The 22,726-nt window shown below is 43.6% G+C and overlaps 1 protein-coding gene across 1 annotated transcript in view; it reads left to right on the top strand.

Moving 5' to 3' along the window:
• The window catches only part of LOC124413243 (max dimerization protein 1-like), a 121,925-nt gene that overhangs the window by 74,976 nt on the left and 24,223 nt on the right, over positions 1 to 22,726 (top strand). The window contains exon 5 of the mRNA XM_046893701.1: positions 6,003 to 6,342. Within this exon, the coding sequence (XP_046749657.1) occupies positions 6,003 to 6,342 (340 nt within the window). The remainder of the gene's footprint in view (positions 1 to 6,002; positions 6,343 to 22,726) is intronic.

The raw sequence follows: 22,726 nt of genomic DNA, 5'->3' as shown, positions 1-22,726 counted from the left end.
ATATATCTGTGCTTGGTTCTGCTATTTTATATATATCTTTACAAACAGTTTTTGCCTATATCCAAGCTTATACGTGTATAGTATATATACATCATATATATATATATATATATAATATGATAACGTACGGTTGAAAATTCTCGAGAATTTGAAACATCTTCTCCAATTGATTGTAAGGAAAGAAGGAGTATTTTTGTAACTAATGTCCGTGAAGGTGCGTTTGATGGGCATAAACAAACGGCAAATGTCAATGAGGAATAAGACGATGGACAGGCAGACGCGCTGCGAGCTTGTATCACGAATGATGGGAAAAACTGGAAACTCGGTGTAGTAGTTCTCGCCTGCAGCAAGCTGCAATTTGCTAACTGCGCGCAGGCATTGTGCTACGAGCCTCTTTGTCGCGACACCTTCACCTCCTCGCTCTTCTTCTTCCTCCTCCTCCATGCCTTCATCTCTTACCCCTCACCCCTTAGCCCCTATCGCTCCTTCCTTTTTCGAGGAGAGAGAGAGCCCCTTTGTAGAGGAACTTGGCGCTCTTCCTAGCGTACCTAAATTACCAGAGATTTTGTTCCAACTCGAAGCGGACGCGATATGGCGGCGGAGACAACGGAATATTCATTACCTAAATGCGCCGACGCAGCCACGCGAATCTTACTCTTACTTACCCTCCGTCCGTAGGTAGGTATTCCACTCTCTGCAGCCTATACGCCTCACGCCTCACACGCCCATAATAGTCAGCTCTTACCGCTATTATGTACACATCTTTTCACGTTACGCGCAACCACTGTGTATATGGGTATGTATGTACATATTGTACATACGTCGCACGCAAGTTATACGGTTGCTAGCTCTGTATAATGTAGGACGTAGTCGACGCGTGTGTGAGAGTCGCGAGGAGATTCACTATCTCGAGCATTGTTGACCCCACGAAGTTTCAAACTACTGCGATGGTAATGCAGATTTTTTTTTTTCCTTTTTTTTTCTCTCTCTCTCTTCCTTTTCACCCGAGATGAGTTTCTTGTGCAGCTCGTGTATTCCTATGCTAGGTCTGCGGCAACTGCGTATTTACCTTACGCGCGTGTGCATCTACCCGTAGAATTCATGTTTGCGTTTATACATCGAGTCGTGTGAACCAGCCACTCGCCCTTAAAACTGAACCCCCTTGACGTCGCGGTAGTGTGTGTCGAAGTAACCAATGGGAAGGGATAAGGAGAATCGCGAACGTTGCTGAATCATTTTATTGATAAAAGATATGCCAATTCATCCCTCTCTACTATACTTGTAGTAACTCGAAATTTGTTTTCTAGAAACAAGAGTAGTATAACAAACATATCAATTTTCTGCACTTACTAGGAATAGTCAAAATTCACGTCGAAACGCCTGAATCCGTTTGATTCCAACTTGGATTTACGTAACTTGGTGCTCACTTTGGGGGGGTGGGTATAGCCCTAAAATTAGTCTGGTAAATCGCGCGGCCTGTCATCATGCAATTTGCAATTCAGGTCGAAGGAAGTCGGCATGGTGCACAGGATCGGTAGAAGCACAACGTGGACGAAAGATTGGGTGAAGTGTAACAAGCGAGGTGATCGGGTCTTTCTTTGCTCGGGCTGAATCAGTCATTCGATTGTATAATCATCGAATCCGCGGCCTCCTCCCCTGACAATCAGTCCTCTCAGCTCTACCATTTGTCTTTTCTCTCCCTTGATTCTTCCCTTATCTTGTGCAGCAATCGCTGGTTTTTTTTTTATTTTCACCTTTTTTTTTTTAGTCAATTACTCGCGCATCTCATTTTTCTTTTTATCTTTCTTTTTTTTTTTTTAACTTGCTGTATAAGGAAACGAATATCTGCACCGGTCTTTGTATTTTACTTTTACTTTACTCTTCATTTATACATGCGCAATAAGTTGCGACGCTCTGCCATGGTTATTAAGCCAGAGTTTTCTCACAATCAGTTCAGAATTCCGTATAATCGTAAGGATCCTCTTCTCTGCAGGATCCCCTTCCCCCCGAAGAGAGAGGATATTTAGCTCGGCTGCCGCTTAGCGACGATTGTGTTTAATTGTCAGGAAAATATACGCCAGCTCTCGCAAGCTCTCATCCTCTTCCTCTTCCTCTTCCTCTTCCTTTTCCTCTTCCTCTTCATCCTCGTCCATTTCTCGCTTCGTTTTCTCTACCTCCTCATTTCCTTATCCTGGCGTTCATGGTCCTCTCCTCCATCCCCTTGTTACGGGGTTTGGATCTTTCAGACGTGGAACGGCGACAGGAGGCGAGGGGGGCTTTCGGGGCGAAAAATAAAGTTAAATAGAATGAGAATAGCTGTTCTTCTTTCTTTGGTTCGTTCCCGTCAGAGTGCAGCTAGAAGGTGAACGAATGGTAGTAAGGAGAAAGAGGGAAAGTGTAGGGGTGCGGTATAATCTATGTATATCTATATATGTATATACGTATATTCGTATATATCCAAGTATACGCAATATAAGCTAGTGTAATGGAAGTTGAAATCTTCTTTTTTCGTCCTTTGTTTCGCTCTTTTTATTTTTCAATTTTCTTTCTGAACAGCGGTTTCAAACTTCGTAACTAACACGAAAACCTGAACAACTAGGTTCATACATCTAAACCGGGAGTTTGAAAAACTTTGGTATATATCAATTATGAGCAGGAGTGAAAGGATGAAAAACCACCCCGCGCAAACTGTAGTTGTTTTATTCATAACCGGAAAAGGGAACCGCGAATACATTTATCACGTTTGATGGAACACAGGCAAAGCGAATTTGAAAATTTTCGCGAACGCCGGTCTGTCAATGTTCATCTTTTGGCTTTGCCAAAATGCCAGCAAATGTCATGGCTCTAGATTTTAGAGGGTCAGTAGATCGAGGAATGTAAGATTGAGGGCCGAAAGGTTTACGAGGCAGACCGTGAGTCGCTTTAATACCCTTATCTTCGTTGTAAAACTCGACACGGTATCAACCTTATATAGAAACTTTTCAACGTCTAGCTGTGTTATATACGCCGGCACTATCCCCCCCCCCCCCCCCCCCCCCAGCCAGACACCGTGCAAGTCTACTTTTCATTTTCACAATTTGGTAGATGCGAGAATTCTTACACACAGTTTCCATGCGGAGATAGAAAATGAGAACGAGAGAGAATGAGAAGATAGAAATAACGAGACTCGCTGCAGTCTATGAGCAAAATTAAAAACTCCTGAATCGGAATGAGGAGAACAAAAATATCGAACTTTTCTCTTGGATTTTCTGAATCTTATTCTACAATAATCGTAGTGACATCGCTGCATAAATCTCTGATTATCTGATAGTTTTCCAGCGTGAAGAGATGAGAGGTTTCTGTAATTCGATTAGAAATAAATAATCTGATGTATCGTATTTCTTTAGCTTACAATCAGTGAATCTTTCATTCATTAAAGTAAAGAAAATCCGGTATCTTGTACATAATACGGAAGCATACGTTGGTGATACTCATGAGGCGGGGGTAGACGAAGTGAGGTAGAGACAGTAACTGCCGTTATTTTCCACGTAATATGATACAAATATTAAAAATATATTCAACGCTGAGTTTCAAATCAATTTTTTTCCTTCTCAAATCATTTGCAACTCTACCCGTGACACAGCGCATAACGTATAATTTATAATGTATAATTTATGTGAAAGAGGTACACTTGCGAAAATAGTCAACCGTTCAAGGGTCAATAAAGAAACAATTGAATGACCAAAAAAAGAAACGAACTTAATTAGGTTACGAGGCTGCGGGGGTGCACTTACTTCTCCATTTTTTTTTTTTTATTCTTTTCTTTTTTTTTTTGTCTTCCAACCATTTTCATCGTGGGGTCGCGCGGATAGAGTCGAGGGTCCTCGATAACAATAATAACAGTAACGGTAAGTATAATAGTAATTAAAATAACAATAACAGTTACCGATAACAGTTTTCACCGTCTTAATTGGGACAGTAATGGTAATGACCAAAGACGCGCTTGGAAAATGTGGAACCGTTAAAGAGTAAGGCCGAGGCGAGGGGGTGGATCGATCGAAATACGAGGGTAGGACGAAACGGACAACAATTTCTAATTCTCACAATCAGACTCGCCTCAGCTCGGTCCCGTTCTTCCCGTGAAAAGCAGTTTATTATAAACTGGCTCTGTTTTTGGGGAAACTGCCATCATCAGCACCGGTAAATTCTCTAACTCTCGTTGCTCCCTTGCATTGAAGTATCGCGAGTGAGAAAAAAGGGAACAGGATAGATAGAACCAGCGAGATATTGCATTCCCGAGTAGAGCATGTCATTGATCCATCTTAGGTACTCCGTCACGTCCGATCGCCTATCTTTTCGGAAACCCAACCAGCCTTTCGGAGGAGCTTTTTGGAGTGGGTGGCGTGTAGGTGGGTATCGACGAACCCTTGCCCCGTATTCTTTACCCTCTGCAGATATCCTTCCTTTCTTCCTCGAGGAGATTCGTTCTACCGTAGAAGAATGTCCTCTACACCAGACAAAGAAATTTCGTTTTTCGTTCAATTGTTTACCCGTCAGGCACCAGGAATTTCTCACCTCTGATAAATTGAAAAATTGAAAATTATCCTGTGGAAAGAACTATTTTCCTTCACTTTAGTCCTTGAAAATTTGCCCACCTCCTTTGTATGGTTAGAAGTGATAAGTTTTTGCTAACGAGACGATATACTCTACATCTTTGAAAGTATCCGACAATGAATAACAATCACCATATGTACGTACTGTAATATTTTTTCTCCGTCATCCGCGATCTAACAACGAATAATAAAATAAAAGAAAAAAGAAATAAGCTATTTTGAAATTTGTCAGGTGAAATTAATCTGCGTTTGTATCACGTTGAAAATCCCCTCTTGGGATGAATGTATGAGAATTTGCATCAAACGGATGGATTTTAATTTTTCGTGAATTACGAAACACCCCAACGGACAGGCGAGTGAGGTGGGGGTGCTGGTGACTGATAATGAGTTGTCGATTGCCACGGGGGCGAGACGGACCCAAGAATCTGGGGGCGAAGAGGCCTGCGGGAGTTGTAGAGGGGAGAAACGCCGTGAAATGGCTCCTTGGTCCTGCGAACCAAGCTCGCTGAGCTGTCGGCGCATTAATATTAATACGAAAATTATCCCCGGGCAATCTGTCTTAGAGATTGCTTAATGGTTATCGCATCGAGATCTGGCAACTCCCGGGAAATGTTCACCCTTTTCCTATCTCGTACGCTCGATGACCTACAAAGCGGTCATTATAGGATACCCGGGTCACCGCCGCGAGAGGAGGTGGTCCTTCAGGATCACCCGAGCCTGCAATTATGTTAGGTACCATCCCGTTTGATGACCTCAGTGCCGACTGAAGCGTCCGAAAACGCACACTTCGATCCTAAACCGTGCACCCGTGACCGTATAAGCCGTGTACAAAGCCAACCCATTGGTATAAGGTATAAGGTATGAGGTATGAGGTATGAGGTATAGTAATTGCTTGATCGCTGATTGATAATTCGTTTCCTCCTCTCTTTGGCATTGTGCGCGGCTACGCTGCCGCGCCGTTTTCTGCCGCTAGTAGCGTCAGATAATCGTCTACCTGGAAAAGGCGCTGGCTATTAACTTCCGGTGCGTGAGGAGGCACAACTTGCAGTAAAGCAACGCCGCCGAGTCGTCCCTCTTTAATGTTCTCTTGCCTATTCCGTGGTCTTTTTTTCTTTTATTATTTCCGAATATACGTAACCTCGTTAATGATCCACCACACATTTACACGACATTCTTGATGTTTTATTATATTTCTCTATCATTAATCGGGGAAAGTTTGAAACTTTGTTGGGCAAATGACCTGTCGTGAATTGATCAATTTTTCAAACTTAGGAATATAGGTAAACAGCTAAGATGTTTATCCCATAAAAACGGAACTGATGTTGGACCTTTTTCATTTTTTTTTGTTCTTTCTTTTTTCCTTTCATTGATCAACGTGTTGTGAGTTTGGTGTTAATTTGGTGCTTGCAGAACCTTGAAGAACGGGAGCGAAAGCACGCCGTTCACAAGGAACAGTTGTCTCGGGAACACAGATTTCTGAGACGGCGACTCGAGCAGCTGACGACGCTGCAGCCGGGTCACCTGCACTCCCTTCGCCCCAACGGGCACCACGGGCATCACGGTCATCACCATGGCGTGACATTAAGCTCTAGCGCCCCTTCGCCGAGCTCCACGTCCACGTCCAGTCTGCAGCTCTCGAAGAGGCGCAGCATCTCCGAGTGCTCGGTCGGCACCGCTTCCTCTACAAGCTCAACCGCAAGCTCAAGAAACTCCGACAGGTCAGCGGGCAGCCCTTCGGTCTCGGAGTCCGGTGAGTCCTTGATGCTCCTTAAATTCTGGATATTATGCTTGTTACGGTTTTTTACCCGAAACTATAACGTTCATTTCTTATAATGCGATGATGTGCTGAACACGTGCTCGTCTAAACGGTGTTTCAATTTCGTAAAGCACTATGATGATGATCATGATCGCAGTTGACTATATTCTGTTTTCCCTGATGGCTGACAAGGTGTGGCAGCATGCAGTTTGATAATCGGAACGCATTAAAGGGACTTTAAAGTTTTATCATTAATTTATTCAGGATCGGAGGAGGAGATGCTCGTGTTCAGGCACGGTAGCCATACTCTCTCTTTCTATTTCTACATCTAGTTCAGCGGTTCGATGGCGTTAGTTTACCTCCAGATTCGTCATCATCTTTTCGCATAAATTTCGTGCAATTTATCTTATCGCATTGAACACAATACATTCGTAAAAGCGAGCCTCAGAACGGAACACGGATTCCGGTTCTCTGACCCATCGAACACGGCCTGCAGTACGTCTAATCTAATCCAACCTAACTCAACCTATCCTACCTCTATATTCTGACCACTTCCACCGAAGATCCGATCGCACCAACGACGCATATAACCAAAACCAGACTTGCTCGGCCGAATGGAAGTTCCTCCTGATTGTGGAGGACCGATTCGCCGCCCCGGTTGGGATGTTGCAAACGAACCTTCGGATATACATAGGTATCACTCTCTTGCCCGATGATCAGTCGGGAGAACGGATTTCGGACTAGATCGTTGATTTAATATGAATGCCAACATCACAACGAGATCACCGTGATTCGTGCCATGGCCACCGCATACCCTCTCCTTCTAATCAGTTGGCATGTTTGTTAACCTTGCAATTACCGGTAACGACAAAAGTATTTTATATCGCTTTTCATCCGTAGATGTATAAGTATTCGTTATAACGTTAGTATATCGACCCATTTTCTCCTCCCCTTCTATCCGCAATTGTAGACCAGACAAAGAGTGCATCGATTTCCGGGGCTTAAGTTTACTGGTTTTCTAGGTTAAAAAGAAAATCGCTTTCGAGGTTGAAAAATTTGCCGAAATTTTGTCATTGGTGGATAACCACTTAGAAATAGTAGGAGAAGGAGGAGGAGAGTATAGAATATATGAAGGGTGGCTGAGATTAATGACGTTACTCTTCTATAAAAAATTGCGTATGTATATCGCTATGAGAAAAAGACATTCGTCACCGAATTCTGAGTAAGAGTTTTCCACGTCGCATTTATCCCTCGCAAGATTATTGAAAGTGATAATTGAATGTCAGTCGCAACAACTGCATGCCATCTTTTCTTTCTCGACCTCTTTTTAGAAATGCTTTACATACCGTTTGAATTCGTGGAAAAATACGTTGTGGTTTTGCACCGGTCAGAGCCTGGAAATTCGAATTTAGAGAGACTGGGGCGGTAGGAGTGGGGCATCAGGGAGAGAGAGAGAGAAAGAGAGAAACGAGGGGAACAGAAACAAGGGCGAATTTCATTTTACCAATCGGGTGTAATTGGGAGCGCAGCCCGGAATACATTTCGTAACTTTGTTATATCGTACTTTTAACTAGAAGCATTGGTGTCTGCCGACCTATACATAGTGTGTGCGTGTGTGTGTGTGTGTGTGAGACCGTGGAGCACGTGCAAGGGAAAAATCCAGGACTTTTCGTCCGTATACGTATTCGTGGGGAACAATAAAATTTCAGTGGCCTGAGCAAAGGCTACGGTTGTAGGATACGCGCATTAACGAACAATAATTGTATCAATGTAGGAAATGCACAGCACGTGGTTCCGCGAGTGGGATGAAAGGGCTGGTTTCATCACGTACGCGTCCTTTTTTTTCTTTTTTTTTGGGGGGGGGGGGGGGTGCCACCCCTCGTAATACCAGACAAGAGACATTCACTCGCAAATGTTTTTTGTTGGTCATAGTTTGTTCGTTTCTTTCAATCTTTCTCTCCTCCAAGCCTTACGCACTTCCGCAACTAAGTAATTACGATTCCTTCAACTTCTGTTGATGTTATGTATATACGACAATTTCCAGTAACAGCGCGTGGCTTTCGTGTTCAACCCACAAGGATCAATAAACAGATTCCATCGCGCACGTATTCGTCGAGAAATTTATGTACGACGGTCGGACACTGGCTCCGCTGCTTTGTAATTACACCAGATGCTGACTAATTTGAATGATTGGATTACTCTTTTATTCCGCTTGACGCATTCTCTCCACGCCTTTGTTAGTTTCGGTTACTTCGAACATTACTTACATTCTTATATATTTTTTGGTATTCTTCGTTCTTACTGGATAATATTTTTCTGGCATTTCCAGTACATTTTTACTTAGCCAGAAGCCAATGGCTAAAGTGGCGGGATTTGATTCGATACCAGATAATTATAAAACGAAGAATTAAGGAATAAATAAACAAAAACTAGACTCTCGAAGTCCTTGTGGGCCTTGAGCCCCCCTTCCCCCCCTCTATTCGGGTACTTCGTTTTTGTTAATATTGCTAACTGTCGTGTCGCCTTAAAAATCTTTCCACGGGAACAAACTTTGGAGGGGATCTTTTACGGTTCCCGTTAATTATATCATTAATTAATCTTAGGTCTCCGCCCTCTACTCCCTACCTACCTTTTACTTCATATACTTCTTTCTTTATCTTTCACTGTCGGTCTTCCGCCATCCACGTCATTCCACCCGAAGGAGAAAGGTACTTCCGCCAGTGAGTCAACGACGCTGAAGTATTCACTCATCTACCATTTGCTTGTTCAATCTTCCTCTCCGTCTCTCGCTCGTCCTACGCAATTTGAAACTTATGCGATGCGTGCTAATTAGTGCGTAATTTGAGGATCGGACGGGTGCTGATTATTATTTCTTAGTTACAAAGTGAAAAAATTAAAAAGAAGAAGGTCCAAATGTAATTCGTCTGACGCGAGGTGACATTTTTACCATATTTCACCTGTCTGCCGATGAAAGAACCTTATCTTACACGTATAATAGTAGATTGTGCATCAAGGACGCAAAGTAGGTCCTTTTACGCCGAGCGGATATTGCAAATACACGTCGTGAAGAAGACTGCCTCTGCCTGCATGGCGCTCACGATACTTCATGTAACAAAAGGGTGGCTTACAAGTTTTTAAATTTTTTTTTTCATTTGTTAATATTTTTTCACAACAGAATACAAAATAAAAATCTCTTCAGTACTAGGACGTCAAAGTGAATATTTTTGTACTGTCGCAGAAACGATTACTTTACGTGTGGAACACTGGGAAAATACATATGAGTAAACCATACTGGCGTTGCATGAAGAACTTATTATAGCACTCTTCTCACTGCACTCGGTAGATACGAAATCCCGTTAGTTGTTTAGCAAATCGAGTTAGCAAAATCGCTGTAGTTTTGGACGAGCGCGACACTGGCGAAGCCCCGAAGGGGTCGAAGCCAAGCAAAGAAGATGAAACATACATCCATCCCTTCGACCCCCATCTGCGTTATGAGTGGTTTTGACGACGCCGCAGTCTGTTCGTATTTGGCCATCTAGATATACGTATGTATATACATATACATAGCCGTAGATATGGGTGAAGAGTTGAATTTGGAATTGGAAATCCTTCCGATTATGGCTTCTGAAAATATTATTTCCTTTGTCTCGTTCTCTAATTTGTGCCGTGCACGTTGCTCAACGATCACATGTCCCCCAAAAGTTACAGGAATACAACGAATGTTCGACTCGTTCATTTCTCCTCAATCTTTTTGTCACTTCGACTGTTGGTAATCATCCATCCGCGAAACGAACCAGTGTTGAACGCAATCCTAGCTGGATGATTAAAACGCCTAAGAACGACGCGCCCCGGCGTTGTTTTGCGCACCACTTTGGATTATTTGCAAACAGTGAGCACCGCAGTCAAAAGGGTGCCCAGATACATAGGTATGTATGTACGAGTACATGGTATATACGAGTCCCCTAGATATACACGCATTGTGAGAAGCCAAGAAGTCCTAAACTTTGAAGAATCCGTTTCTTTGTCTTCTTTTTTTTTCTATACACAATTGTATCCGTGTGTAATCTGTGTGTCCGTGTGTATATATATATGTATATAATTTTTTCATCCCCATTTTCCGCGGTCGAGTATAAAAAGCTTTTGTAAACCTGGAAAGGGAAGTGACGCACATGGCGGGGCTGATAGAATGAGGAAGATGAAAAGAGAAAGAGTAAAAGAATAGGAAAGGAAAGGAAGACAGCGCGTACGAGGAAGGGTGGTAGTTAGGTTAGGTTTTCTCCCCGTTTAGGTAATGTTTCCCGCAGGAATTAAGTTTTAAGGCAGTTCCAAGATTTATAGTCTACGTCATTGTAAAGGCGAAGTTCACGCCGGGAGTATTTATTGATTTGTTTGTTCAATATGGAATAGGAGATGTTCTTATAATATGGATGCCGCTACTTTCACTCGCGTCATTCACGATGACATTATTTTCTAACTTTCTTCTCCGCAAACGATAAGTGACGTTGAAGATTCGCGTTCTCAGAAAGTTGTCATTCAAGTTGTCAGAAACTGGACACTCAGAGTGACACTTGCCGGGGCATCTTGTCGCAGATATTGCGCAGGTTGTAGAACAAAAAGATACGACGGGGGGGGGAATTAGAAGGTCAGAAGCTAAAATCAAGAATATAGAAAAAGTAGAAAAGCCGCAAGACAGGGGGAAAGAAGTTTCGATCGAACAGGCGAGTGTAAAAAGTTAACCGACAAACGAGAGCTGGAATCGGGTAACTGCGATCTGTCCAGCCATGGGAACCACCCCTCGTCTCACTCCCGGGGGAACGTCAGGCGCAAAGTCTTTTATTTGCCTTTAGCTCCTCTTCACCCTTATCCATCCTCTCTCTCTCTCTCTCTCTCGTGCTTATACCAGGTCTGCGATCACTGGTATCGATGTATCCGATAGATACAGTCGATTCTATCTTCGCCCTTGACCTATCGTCTACCCATCACCCGTATATGTTGATGGCCACGCTTCCACCCCTTGACGTCGAGCGTACTGGTATGGTGGGTTCATCGCAGTGAATACCTACTCGGTGAATCGCACGTGCCTATCTTTCAACGGGAGTTTACGGTTCTGCAACAGTCTTACGAGAAGAAACGGAAGCAGAATTGGACCCACCGTCAACGAGCGTAGATTTGCATACTCATTGTCAGTCGAAGTGTCGAGTTCATAGTCAAACTTCTCAGGGAATCCATCCTACTTTAACGTTTTGATAGAGGCTAAACATGAGGCCTGTAGATGCCTAGTCGGATTTACTCCTGAACTCGACTTTGCGTAGTGCTTTTACCTAAAAAATATGAGCTTACTACCTGTCTATATGTATGTATGTATATCCATTCGCTGCAAGCAAAACGTGCTTTGAAACGCTACCACCGCGTGTGATGCAGGGTGCGCGAAACTCGAATGATTATGCATCAAAGCGTGAGACCTTCACCCTACCTCTCTCTGAGATCCGATCGATTTTCCTCTCTATCGCCCTCTTAGTACTACTCCTCCTGCTGCTCCTCGCTCTATGCGTCTCGCCGCCTCCGCCTACGCTTCCCTTAATCCTATAATTGCACTGATTAACCTCTCGGAGCTTAGTTCCTCTGATGTCTTGCTTGTCCAAACTGATCAAGACCCGAATGTGATGTGGGTCCAAAGACGATCTAACGATCCTCGTGATACTGGCGATCATGTTCCGTGAATCTGAACGAGCTACTGTCGAATGTCGATGTTCATTCGACGCCGAAGACACAGCAATCCTTAACGGCGGTATCGACAAGGCTGTTCACTTACAGTGGTAATCAGATTTCCCCAAAGAATTACTAGAATAACAGTAAAGAAAATGTGGGGGAATTTTAAAGGGAGGGAGTCTCGTTGGTAGTAATCGCATAAATAAAATAATACTGTGCACGATAAGCAAGATTTTTAAACAGAAAGATGGTTATATTAATTTTATTGCTACTCAGCACTAAGTGAAAGAGTTACTTTCGAATTTATAGTTTATCCCTCTTACTCTGGCAGAGAGTGAAATTGTTCGGCAACATCAACCACGAGGATCCATTTACCCTGAAATTTGTGGAATCCGAGTTATGCCGAGATCGTCTCAAACGTTTATGCTTACAGTCTGACATCGTTCCGCTTGGTAAGCTCTTCGAATTTTCGAATTCAAACAGGAACGCTGAATTCAAGGAGACAAATGTGACAATATTCATGAAAACGGTCAATAACTGGTCTCCTTTTTCTTCTCCACCCTTCGTTTCCAGGTGTCTCTGGCAGACACGAAACGCATTTTGCGGTGATATATAATACGTGTGTCTGCAAATCATTTTCGTTCGATAATCTCCATTGACGTCATTGGAATTCTCGAAATTTATTTCAATTCCGTCAAATAGCGATTTCCCCACCCCGTCCGCGCCTCGTCATTCTCTTTTACCTCTTTTCTTCTCCTTCTCGCTGATTCTCGCCGATTCTCGCCATGCAACCCCTCGAGAAGGAGAAAACTTTTAATGTGGCAATTTTCCGCTATCGTGCAACATTATTATTTTTTCTTTGTGTCTGGTAGGTCGATGAGGTTTCTTCCTTCCCTTATTTCTCTCTTTCTGTTCGTCCGTTGAGCTCCCTTCACTTTCCCTCCTTTTCGCCGATGTATCGTTATGATTATCTTTTGTTTTTCCACTGGAGGGTGCAGGCGGGCAGGCGGGCGGGCGAGCGGATGTCCCGCAAGTTTGTTCGCTATAAGGAAGGAAATGCCGCTTCATTAACGATACTCGCTTCGTATTCCGTGCTGCCGCGCTCTCTTGTGTCGCTCTCTCTCTCTCTCTCCCGCCTCCCGCGTCCCTTTTCATTTTCTCATTTGTATCTCGTTGTCTCCTTTCTACTACCAAACAGCATTCGCCATTTCACATTTCACGTTTTGCATTTACAACGCGGTGGCATTTGCCATGTATATATATGCCTGTGTATGAGCCTATAATACGTATACTATTATATATGCCTTTAAGGCGTGAAAGCATTTTAGGAGGCCGAAATTTTGGTGTTTTTCTTGCATTTTTTTTTAAACTATAATCAGAACTTGTTTAAGCTTGGAGGATATTTTATTCATGTTTTGGAGTACACTTTGTAATTTTTTCAAGTCATTTTCGCCGGAAATAGTGGGGTTACAAGCTGCTGTTCATGGACGATCGCCATCCGAATTTTTTGCTGGTGGGCATTCCTGAAGTAATAATTTTTATCTGTAATCATTGCAATTTTTTTTTTCCTTAAATACATATTTCTTAATAATACGAACCTAATCGTGATCAAAAAAGTTGAATATTGCATGTTTTTGAGGTGTTTTGCGTGAAAAAAAAATATTTTTAATAATAATATCATCCCAGAGTTAGGTTTATAGAGATTGTAATTGAATTAAGAATATTCACACAAATTTTCAGAACGATTGGTCAATAACTTTTTCAGCTAGAATGCCTACCAGTTGAAAAAAAAGTAGCTTCGAGAAAAACGCGTTTGAAAAAATAGCGAAAACGAGAAATTCCAGGCAGTAATTAATTATATAAACTGCTCACCGGTTAATCAGCTATTCCAGCACCATACAGCAACCCTTCTTCTTCTTTTTCTTCAAACGCATCATTTCGGGCTTGCATCTCCTCTTGACGACCGCTCTATTCTAACTACCGCGTGCTTCGGCGCCAAACCGACGGGCGGTCACTTAAGTGCTCATACTAGTCGGAATTTTGCTTTGAAATTTTTGCAGCATATTTTTGAAAAGTTTTACTAACAATTTATGAAAACAAAAGTCCATTTTTTAACCCGTCTAAACTGGTTTCCCGCCTTAAACGCGACTGAAATAATATATATCGAGATGTTTCTGAATATACCGAATCCACGAAAGATACCGCCGACGTCGGAATTCCCCAAAGATACTAGAAAGCACTTTGTTACCTTTTCACCTGAATAACGGGTATATCGACTATTCGAGAGGCCCTCCTACGCTTGAGCATTAGAATTGTGAAAACATTGCGCCTCGTTACACGTGCCAAGAGAATCCCTCGCAAATACTCGTGAATTCAAAAACATCCCGGTATAAATGCACTCCAAGATAAGTGCCAAAACAGATAGGAAACGTTCGTCGGTGAACACAATCAGAATTTAATGGGAAGTAGAGAAGAGTCTTCTAATGGAGCTCGGATAGCCGAAACCTCTACGCGACCTTATATTGTTAGTTCGAGACGATTTCCTCCACTAAGACCTTAATGCCCGTCTACCTCTTAGCGCTTAGCTGCCGCGATTAGGCGAATTGCTGAATGCGATAAGAGAGGAGGACGCAGAGCCATTGCGTTCCTGGTTCTGTCGGGAGTGAAACTCGCGGTGAATGCCACCGTTAAATGCAGGGCCTTGCTTAGGGTGGCTCTTACCGACCCCTCGCCTAACGCCCCTCAGCCACATCGTACACCGAACGACACGGGCTGCCTGATGGTGCGACAAGCATGTGCCGTTCCTCCCATCGACTGATCGTCTTAACCTTTTGCAAATTTCATCCAACCGACAATATTGCACTGGCTGCTAAGTTTATACGTCTCGTTTCAACTTTTTTTTTTAAATTCTTAATGCATCTATAATGTCAATTACAGTCTGCCATCTTGTCTCGTGGCGCTTGTTTTTTTATTTCTTTTTTATTTTCAAATACAGGGAATGATACTGGCTGTACGTTGTTTTCTTAAGCTACTCAATGTTCGCCCATCATTCGTAGCAGTGGTCGACGTTATCCTGCTGCAGTTATCCTGAAGCACCGCGACTTATGACCATACGCGAAGGCATTACAATACCTTATTATTGATAGACCATTTACCCCGGGATGTAACAATTATAGTAGGTACGCATGTGGTTGATTGATTAGATTAGATGAGAACGCTCGCTCGTGTGAAACTTTTGAAAGCAATAAAATTGACAAAGGATGATGGAATCCTATGGTAAAATGTTTTCCAAGATGATGAGGTAAATCACCAACAGGAAATCCGAATCAAATTCATCATTCACATTCCTTGCCGAGGGTCGTCGAATGCGGGGGACGGCCTATTCGCCAAATTGATTTTCTATTTTATTTTACTCGATCAGCGAGGAATTCATACCCTGCATAACTGTGTTAAGAGTTTCGCAGTTTCCTACGAACGCTGATGAATTCGGGAGAGGATAATATTTTCTGCTTGAAATTGCATTTTCGTTGAATAATTACTGTCGTTAGGTCGTCGAAGGAAAATCACGCTTTCCGCTCCCTCCATTTACCGAATGCTCGTACACGCATCTCGCACGTCACTATAATTGCCCTTCCGACAGCCTGCACGGACCGTCACAAAGTAAAATGGGGCGAAAAATGAATGAAAATGACAAAATGACAAAATGACGCGGGCACACCCGCGATATTTCCAACGGATTGTCAACCTCCCGTTCGCTCGGTCGCTGTACCATTCGTGTAGTTTTATTCGCCCGTTTGGGTCGCTATCGCTGAAACATTCGCAGAATTCCGTGGAAAATTATGTCCAAAGCAATTTAACACGTAGCTCTCTCGGTTTACGCTTTACCGCGGCCATCGCCTGCCGCGTCCAGCAACCCCCACCCCCCTCCTGCACCCTCATTCCATCTCTCTCGCAGTATTCAACGGTTTCCGATCCGGCCCACCTCCCTTCACGGGCGGGCCATCCAAAGCAATTCTAACCACTGGCCGCGTACAAAGTGATTAAAAACGGAGGGCTATCCCACCCCTGCTAGCCAGGGTTTCCACCGCAAACGTTCGCCCGATTTAATGTAAATCCTTTGTCGAGCCGAAAGGTCCCGAAGGATCCCGAAGCTTCCGAAGCTTCCTTCCGTGCATCCTTCGTCCATGCCGACCGCTAAGAACTCAAATTGTCTCCAAATGGGGGGGGGGGGGGGGGGGGGGTGAACAACTGTCCCTCTTCATTTACGTACATCCAGGATGCGGCCAAGGACGTTGCTTTCCTTACGGCCTGGGTTTCGTCGAGGAGTGAGCCGTGCGACTTCTTCAAATACTCGTACGTACCTTGACGTCGATTCTGATGCGGGTTAATCATTTTCCAGGGTTCCACTAAGGTGAAAATGAAAAAAGGAAAGGGAATGGAACAAGTTTTTGCTGAGGTGTGAAGGCGTGCTGGTTAGCTAGGGGAGGAGTAATATGCTTTTTTCTATGCTCTCTGAGGCGTTTTGGAACTTTCAAGCCTTTTGACAGCGTAAATGATGGAAAATATCTGGATGTCGTGCAGTGCTTTCGCCTCGCTTTCGTTGCCGCGTTGGCACCTTATTGCTTTAGCATATTATAGTCTCTGGAGAGAACCTTCTGGCCGAAAAGTGGGGAGACAGAGGAAAACAGTAGAATTATATCCTTTTTCTTTCAACCTCACGTGTCCCGTATCTATCGGGTTACATGACTATAGTAATTTCGGCGTCCATGAAAGAAACAAAACGTCATCTTACAATGTCTGTTTCTCTCACAATCGGACGCTTTTCACTTATGGGTAGCGATAGGGAAGGTTTCTCCTTTCAGGTACCAGCTACACGCTTTAAGGATGTCAGAAATTAAAGTTCAATTCATCCTTGGCAAGTAATTTATAATCTTTTTTTGTTTCCAAAACGCTCGACTAATTCGATTCACGCAAATGACTGCAGAGGCGGTGGTCCTTTGTCGCCGCGTGTGTTTTCCATTCCCGACTTCACCCTTAGGACTTTTACGCTCTGTCTCTATTCTTTTTTGCTGCTTTCGATCTGCCCCTTTACCAGCCACTCGGAAAGCTCGTGACTTCACGACCTCAATAACCGCTGTTCGCTTATTTCGAAATCACTTAATCGAGGGTGGAAATTGTTGCGCTACATATATGAGAGGAGGTGAGGGTGGAGGAGTGCCGTTGGCGAGGGGTTTTCAAGTGACAAAAAACGTTTTTAAATTTTCACCGGAGCAAGAAAGCCCTCTCGGATTTCTCACGAGCACAACGGACTTCCTCTCATACTCCCGACGCACGTACTTTCGCGTTGAAATTTCTCCAAATCTTTTGCGCGTTATGCTCACCCTTCGTTTCGCGAATATAAAGGCCGTGGTAAGCTTGCACGCTTGCGCATTTACGAGATAGTGAGTTTTATAACACACGCAGAAGAGTCGAGAGGGGTGCTGGTTGAGGTTATAAAGTTCGTCCAAACCGCACTGATTTATGGTCTCTCAAATAAAGAAAGCCATTTTACCGCGAGCTTTTTCGCTTATATATGTATATGACTATGCGTACGTAGTATGGACAACAAGAAGCGAGGCTTAAGGCGCCCCAGAGTTTTAGGGCCTTGGAATAGGTAATGGTGAAGAGTTCTTCCTTTTATTCCCTTGTAAAATATTATTATACGCACGATGTGTACGAATTGGCGTGGGGCTAGACTTGATCCGCATCTCACGTTTCTTCCTAAGTTTCCTCGATTACCCGACTAAGGCGTATGTAAGTATCTGTGTAACTTTTTATGCATCATGTGCACGTGTGCCGATTTGTCGTTCGCCATGTCACCAAAGCCGCAAAAGTTTAATTGAAAAGAGAAGTCAAGTGGAGGCATTGAATTAGCACAACGTTACACGTGTTTAAGCATGATTACGAAAATGTTAAAAACGGAGAGAAAAACGGCTACAAGCCATCTACCACCAAATTAATGGTACCTGTTGTCTGTCCACTTGGAAGATCTTGAAGAAGAACGAGATCGCGAATCAAGGTGCAGCGCATTTCTCTAGAATCGAAATCGATGCCGCATGAATTTCGTATTCCATATTTCATCCGTGTATGGAGATAGGGACATACGCGCGGACGACGAGATTGCTAGGGGTTGGCGGTAGGATGGAACGAGGAGGAGGACGCAGCGCGAACACAGGGATGGGGGTTAATCAGGTAGTCCATCCGACAGAAGAGGGGTGAAGGGGCGGGGCGCGTCACATATCGAAACGTTCGACGTCGTTTGCCACCGCCATTTTGTAATCACGGTGCCGAGGTGGGTATATGTATATGTATACTAAATATATGTATGTATATATATATCGATATTAATCGAAGGCAACACCTCCCTCCGCGGCGTACACATGTATGTATATTAGGGTAACACGGTACCGCGTGTACGTCATCATATGCGTGCGAATGTAGGGGTTGTTACGGGATCCTCGTCCACACCTTCGTTGTTCATCCATGGCAGTTCGCTGCTCTCGCTTTCGCTTGGTGCGAATGTTAAAACCCAGAGGCATCCGGCGGTTCTTCCCATGGTTTGACGACACTGTTGAACACGGGGCGCATCATCCCTGATACATCCGCAACATATCCAAGTAGTACTACGTACATCGCGCATCGCCTCGGCTAAATCATCCAAGCTTTATGTTGTGATGTGTGTGTGTGTTTGTGTGTGTGTAATATGACGCAGGTTAACACCAGCCATCGTCGATAGGTACTCCTCTACCTACTACGAGCCTATAGCCACGCCGAGCTCAATAATCAACATAATAATTTCACGACTCGAACGTGCTGTGCTTCGAACGTGTCATATACCAATTTCTATTAATAATGATAAATTATTTAGAGATAACGGTGTTCAGGCGTATATACACAGGGTGTCCCGTTTAAGCTGACACAGCGGAATATTCTGTGAACATAACGCATTTGAGGGGAAAATGGTTGGAATAAAAGTTTCATGGTTCCAAGGGGGCGATACACTGTGCTGTCGTACTTTTCATTCGGTAGAACTTTACAAGTTCATTTGGAGGTTACTGTTGTGTTTTTTCTTTTACTGTATGGGAACCTGTAGTTTTTTTTCACAGATTTGGCTTTTACACAAAGAAAAAAATAGAAATTTTTTATCTTAAATTGTCTTCCTTATGACGTTAATCTCGTATGAAGATACAGTTTATCCTCCCAAGTAACGGTGTTGCTACTATAACCATGAGAAAAGACTGCAAGCCGTTTCGAATTCCATGTTAACTTATAGCTAAGCGCATTCCTGCAGCGAGGAGTCCAAAGAAATCATTATTCATGGACAATTAAAATATAGTCGAGTCAAGTCCGGTAACGAAATCGCACTAGTGCAGTAATAGTAGTAGTGTATATATATATATATCACACCTCAGTTACACATCAGATTGTCCCGCATCCCGTATATACGTCTGCGCGGAACGTAAAAGCTTTTTTCCCTGGAACATGGTCATTTATACGAGTCTGAAGGTACACCACTATACGGGCTTACGCTTGTAGATATACATGTACATATATCGACGGCTTCGTTATCGCGATTTATCGTTTAATAAAAGCTGATACATGGTCGATGCGCGATGCCATTTTATTTTCCAACTGCCATCCCGCACCCCCTCGCCACTTCCTGGGCAAGAGACAGAGAGACAGAGAAAGAGAACGAGAAAGAGATGGAGAGGATACCTCTTCCGTGCTTCGTCAACATACAACCCTCTTTACACCCTCACGATTGCACACCTTGTATAGAAAGTAGAAGAATTACCTTTAAAAATCGTTCGTGTAGGTTTGAAACTGCTTTTTCGATACATTTCTTTAGAAACGGAAACCGAACGTTGAGCTCGTACTTGTGATAAAAATCGTTCGGGAAAAGCCACCGGAGCGAGCGTACTGCACGTATATGTATCACCTGCCAAGGAAAAGGGGATACCCAGGATACCCTTCTTTTCTTTCTCCAGCTTCCGCTCATCTTTATCGCGTACCCCGACAAAATAATATAAACCACAGCACATGTCGGCTGCAGCAGGGGCGGATGAAGGAACACGATATAGTTGTCGCCCGCGCGTGGACCACCCACCCGGCAGCTGTCGATTCATAAACGAAATTCACACCCCCGAGGGGATTGTCGTCTCGGTGTCACCCGATTTACGACAGGGTTGTTAGAGCAACCTGCAAGGAGGGCGCAGGTACCTGCACAGCGGTGAAAGAACCTTTCGGGCACGATTTAACGCCTCGTCCTTCTTCGTCTTAGATGAGACAATTATCCGAACTATAGGAAGGAGGGCGCTGAGGCAGAGGAATAGGAATAGATTGCCTGCTTGAGAAATTAATGAATCCCACGATTTTCAAGGGCTTCAAATATTACCACCCGGCAATTGGCCCTTCAAACAAGATCTGGCAACATGAAAATCCACGCGCAGCGCAAAGTCGAATAGAGGGGATCCTATTTCCTATACAAATTTAAACGAGTTTCATTCTTTCTGGATGAAATCGATAGCGGTAATCTGCCACGGTGATGTTCAGATTCCAAAATGCCGGGTTTGCAGTGCGAGTGCAAGAGGGGGTAGGTAGTGGTAGTGATGGTCGTGGTGGTCGTACACCCACCTATACACGTTGCTCCATTTTAGTGCTTTTTAATTTCCGTAACACGCGGCTGCACGGGGCTCGAGCTCTCGGGGGGTTAAACCGAGATATGACGTCACAGACGGAACGGAACGAAACGAAACGAAACGAGACGGGTTCAACCATTACTGCTGCTACTGCTGCCGCCGCGCTAGTTACGGTCGCTTCGTGACCCGTCAACACTTTACCCGGGGACAGCTGGTTCTGACTCTGGCTATGGCTATGGCTATGGTTCTGGGTAAAAATTGACGAGCAGGAACTGCCCTCCCCCGAACCATCCCCCAACCCCAGCGCGACCGCGAGCTTTCGTTCCTATAGCCCCGTGAATTGGGGTAATGCCGAGGGACATTAGTTTTCCACCGGTCCTGCAGACCTGCGCGTGATTTAACGCGCGGGGGGGGGGGGGGGTGCGACGGAAAGAGGCGGGGACATTTTGCATGCGCTAAATGCGCAAGTGTTCGCAAATACTCTTTCCGGTCTGCATGTACACGTATAAACTATATCGATTCGATGCTTCGATACTGTACGCCTATTATATTATTAGGTGTATGTACATATTGGTATGCTATTTAAATGTGAACGAACGCGATTTGTAGATACGCCGTTCAATTTGCGGTATATGAAATACACGTATCTGTAAGGTATATTGTGTCGCGCACTAATGGATGACGTTTTGTCGTTTTTGCAACAGACCACATACACTCTATACCTTTTATTTACGCCGACTTATCATTTCATCCCTCCTTTTCGTCGTTTAATGAATTAGATCGTTTCCCTCTTTTTTTTATTGCCGTATTTTATTCTATTTATTTATTTACTTATTTATTTTTAATTTTTTCCTATTTCGCTGCATTCATTCTCATTGCGTGTCACACCTTGATACCTAATTGGCATGGGTACTTCCCGTCTATAATGTTTGTTTCCTCGACGAATTGTGTCACAGGTATATATAATATTCGGCAATTATTAAAATTCAGAAATATTCAGACTCATAGGATTTATGAACCTGTAATGTATTGTAATACTTGAAATATGCATAAATAGTTTAACAAAGTGGCGAGGTTATTCCCTTTAATTACACCTGCACATTGCATCAAAATCGTAGGTACAATTATTTAGTGACGCTAATTGTGTACAGTGCATACACGTGTACAGACCTCCGGTAAACCGAGGGCTCTGACGTCAGCGAATTAGCTGCGGCGGAAAGGTCAAAGGAGCCTGCAGGTATCCACAGAGGTGAAAAGCTTTAGTGACAGGTTTGAAAAACTCCTGCAGTTTGCCAACTCGACGATATATTTCAGGCGTACGTAATACACGGTTGTACGTGTAAAATAGAAACGGAGGTATGACTGTAGTGAGGACGAAACCTCGAGGCTAGCTGTGCAGGCAGGAATACTGTGAGAATTCGTTAATTACTCTGGTCTGAAGTAACTCAAACTGTAGATGAGAATTTTTTTTTCAAACAATAATCATCATGATTATTAATATTTATTTGGGGCCGCAATTCCTATTCTGACGACGATCAGGCGTCAGCGGTTTCCACGATTTTGAACAATTCTCTCTGATTGGTTTTTAATCAGTTACACATGTACGAGGTTCAAACCGTCCTTTGTGTCCCTCTCTTATTCTACATCCACGCACACTTCTTGCACCTAACCGCGTTATTTTTCTATTACTCGGGTTAAATCGAATATCGCGAATAGCGGAAAATGAGTGAATGTGATTGCACGTAAATGCTAACATAATATGTATATATAGGGGACGGTAAATTCTCTCCGTATTTTTTTGACGGTGAAAAAAGAAAGAATATTGGAAAAGTAGAAGGAAAGAAGAAAACGAAATAAATTTTGCTGGGGAAAACAAAAATTATGGATATTGAACCGCGTAATTAACGGCTTGTATTTCTACAGCTAGTCGCCTTTAACCACTCCGAATTATCCGTACCCAGTGCAATGCGAATGCACGCTGGCGTTTGTTC

The sequence above is a fragment of the Diprion similis genome, chromosome 12 (genome assembly GCF_021155765.1).
Source record: "Diprion similis isolate iyDipSimi1 chromosome 12, iyDipSimi1.1, whole genome shotgun sequence".
NCBI lineage: Eukaryota > Metazoa > Arthropoda > Insecta > Hymenoptera > Diprionidae > Diprion > Diprion similis.
Note: the sequence above shows the minus strand (reverse complement) of the source record. Positions and strands in the feature narration are given on the sequence as shown.